Here is a 3604-nt window from a genome sequence, read left to right on the forward strand (position 1 = left end):
GGGGGGGTTCGTGGTGGTGGAACAAGGCAGGTGTGGCCTCTGCAAATCAGAGGTGGGTCCAGTCTGTTTTTGTCTTTTCATACCCACCCCATCCCCCCCTTTTTTTACTTTCTTTTTGAAAACATCACACGTCCCGGGGCGCCAGGTCTACAAAAAGAGTGCATGTTTGGGGGTGGGGGGGACACTGGCGTTTAAAGGTGGGGGGTTGGTGGCACTCGGGTGGGGCGCCAAGTTAACAAGATGGAGGGCATTCGGAGCCTCTTGCCCAGTCGTGAGGGCCTTGTTAAGAGGGTTTTGTTAGCCCTGTTGTGTGAAACGATGTGGGGGGGGTTATTCAGCTAACAACACAATTGTTGGGGGTGGGGGGGTCCTAGGGACAATAATACTGAGGCAATTAAGCTTTCTGTGGCTTCATTGGGAGAAAGGGGGAGAGAGTTGGAGGGAGATGGGGCGTCCCGTTGGTCGTCTCATACTTTGTAGTAAATGTTGGCCGGACTCTGAGGCGGCATCTCCTGGACGATGTAGACGGGGTGCCCGTAGTCCCCGCTCACCTTCTCGTAGTGCGGGCAGTAGGCCGAGTCCGACGTCCGCAGGGGGATGATGATGTCGCTGGGCTCGGAGCCGTTGTTGTTGGAGCTGGATATGCCGCCGCCGCCGCCCCGCTTGGGGCTGGTGAGGGAGGAGAGCGACAGCGGGGGGTGGTGGGTGTCCGAGTGCTTGGCGTGCCGCCGCCGGTAGCACACGACGCAGATGACGGCGGTGACCAGCAGGAGGAAGGCCGACCCCCCCGCCGCCCCGGCGATCAGGGCGATGTTCGACGGCTGCAGCGGCCCGTTCTCGTCGCCGCCCTCGTCCCCGAAAGGCGCTCGGGGCTGGGTGGAGTTTCCACCTGGAACAAACCAGAGAGCAACGTTAAAAACTAAGAACGCCCCCCACTTTTCATGATAGAGCTTTAATTCAAGACGTCATTCTACAGCTCGGTCTGTGTTGAGGATCACTCTCAGCTACTACCGCAACACATTTAACATTGACCTCTGTTTTCAGGAAGTTATACCCATATTTGTATTAGCTGTGGCGGCCATTTTTATTTGGGTCAAATTAAAATGTTGGTTGTAGACGAACGTTTACTGTTTACTTTCAGTAAAAATCCATGAGAGATTTTGCTGACAGAAAAAGTTGACTTCAATAGGTTAGAGCTCAGAGAGCAAGGTGGGTAAAGAGTCTCAGCAACTACCACAGTAAAGTTTAGTAAATAAAGTACTTAATAAAGTTTATTATGCTGCACTTTTCACATACAAAACAAACATGAAGTACTTTTATTACACTTACAAAAATCCTGCAAAAACAGTGTGAATGATGATAGGTTGTAGCTGAAAACTGCTGAAGACACTTGCCATCAACAGCCGGTTTGTGTTAGCTTTGTCAGCTATTTTGACATGCTAATTAGCATTCGGCATGTGGTGGGGATCACTTTCAGCTACAACTAACAGTTACACTTTCAGCTAAAATTAGCTCATTATTAAAATTGATTCAGCTGTAGGTGAAAACAGAACTGAGTAAAAAAGATGAAATTAGTAGAGAAGTAGATGAAAACCAGGCCAAACGTAGCTAAACAGCGCTAAAAGTAGCAGAAACAGGTTCACATAAAAAACAGACGGAGAGAGAAAATTTTCTAATTAGGATTTTTTTTAATGTACAAAAAAGTGGAATTTGTTTTGTAAAAGCTCAAAAGCCTAAAAATAGCTGAAATAGTTGAAATTAGCACAAAGAAGCATGTTTGCTGAATTAAGCAGTAAGAAGTTAAGATTACAAAAAGGTGTATTTAACTTAAAAAAACACAAATTAGATGAAAATTTCTATTGAAATAGCTAAAAACAGAAAACTGTTGAAAGAATGACAAATGTTTAAAGTAGAGGAATAGAAGAAAATAAGCAAAAACATCAGCAAAAAACGAGCCAAAGGAGCTGAAATTACCACGAAATTTAAGAGGAGAAAAAGCAGAAGAAAAGGTAAAAAGTACCGTAAAGATTTATTAACGTTTTGAAGGGTTTTAAGGACGCTTATGACGACTGAATTCATTTTCAATTTGAAAAAGTCAGAAAAAAAAGCTAAATATCTCAAAATAAGTTGCTGAAATTCATAAAGTCAAAGCTGTCCTGAAGGAACTAAATGTTTTGATGAATAAATTGTTGATTTAACATAAAAATGTGTAATGAGACACGTATGGTGCTCAGTCTGTATGAGTTAAAAATATTTTTGTGTTGCTTTGATGTGGCGGCCATCTTGAACCAGGTTCACAGTTCTTGGTAACAACGACTCTCAGCTACTACCACAGGAAACTTTAGCTCAGTCTGTAAACCTGACCGTGTTTTAGCTGTTGTGTTCACTAACACTGGCTCAGCCTGACCCTTCAGGCGCAGACGTCGACCCAATGCTTTTCTTCGCCTCCGGCAGCGGGGGGGGATTATTACCGCAGGCCGCTCTGACCCCGACATAAAAACCGGAGCAATAAACCCAGCGAGCTCCCACACTTTGTGTTTTCACCAGCTTTGGGAGGAAAACACAGCGTTCCTCGCGGCTCTGCGGCGGCGTGGCATGAGTGACGGTTTGGCCCGATGAGTGGCGGCTGGAATGCAGCGAAGAATTGCGGCGACTCGCCCAAACGTTTATTTGTGGTCTCTTTATTGACGTGATGAAGAGGACGGAGGCGCGAATAAAAACAGCCGGGAAGTGACGGAGGGAAACTGGGTTCCCCCTAAACGTATTTATTCAGCAGAACTGCCAGCACACATGAAGGGAACCTCCTGGGTCTGGGTCCACCGGGACCACACACTCAGACCTGCTCCTGAACCTTCCTGTCTGTCTTTATGAGGGCGGAGCCAAAACGTTTGAGCTCCTGTGTCTGCACTGTTAGCAAAATATCTCATGAATGACTGAACCGATTTTAATGAAACTTTCGAACCATAACTGATCGGTTAACATCTACGCCTGACCAACTTTTGGAGTCGACCTGATTCAATATGGCCGCCATAGCTAATCAAACACAGAAAAACGGTTAAAACTCAAATTTGCAGTCAGGTTAAGATTTGGCACGGCAGTAGCTGATACTGACGGCTCACTGATCAGCGGGATCTGTGTTTTAAAATTCGGTATTAATGTTAGCCATCAGTGCTATTTGTCTGTTAGCAAAATATCTAATAAACCAATAGATACATTCTAATGAAACTCTTAGGAAATGATCTTTATAAATGTATTTACAATTCATTAACTATTAGAGTAAATCCAATTCAAGATGGCCGCCACAGCTAACTGACACCAGTGAACACAAACATGGTTATATTTCAATCAAATGTGCAGATATTCAGCTAAAATATGGCGTGGTAGTAGCAGAGAGTCAGAGAGAGCTCAGCGAATGAAAACGACCGAAACGACTTCATCGTTTCTCAATTTAAGATGATTTCGAGGAAGTCTGGGCCTTTGATTTTATTTGTCCGTCTGAAACCCAAGCCTCCATGTTGTCTCTGCGGGGGGTCGGGTCAGAGCGCAGCAGGTGAATGATGGTCTCGGGGAGCGTTGTGTGTGTGTGTGTGTGTGTGTGTGTGTG

At 45.3% G+C, this 3604-nt stretch overlaps 1 protein-coding gene across 1 annotated transcript in view; it reads right to left on the reverse strand.

Annotated features, from left to right (window-relative positions):
• Positions 1-17: 17 nt before the first annotated feature.
• efnb3b (ephrin-B3b) overlaps positions 18-3604 on the reverse strand; it is a 20630-nt gene continuing 17043 nt past the window's right edge. The window contains exon 5 of the mRNA XM_013999520.1: positions 18-889. Within this exon, the coding sequence (XP_013854974.1) occupies positions 468-889 (422 nt within the window). The 3' untranslated portion in view covers positions 18-467. The remainder of the gene's footprint in view (positions 890-3604) is intronic.

Source organism: Austrofundulus limnaeus, unplaced genomic scaffold, assembly GCF_001266775.1.
Source record: "Austrofundulus limnaeus strain Quisiro unplaced genomic scaffold, Austrofundulus_limnaeus-1.0 Scaffold2322, whole genome shotgun sequence".
In the NCBI taxonomy this organism is placed as follows: Eukaryota; Metazoa; Chordata; class Actinopteri; order Cyprinodontiformes; family Rivulidae; genus Austrofundulus; species Austrofundulus limnaeus.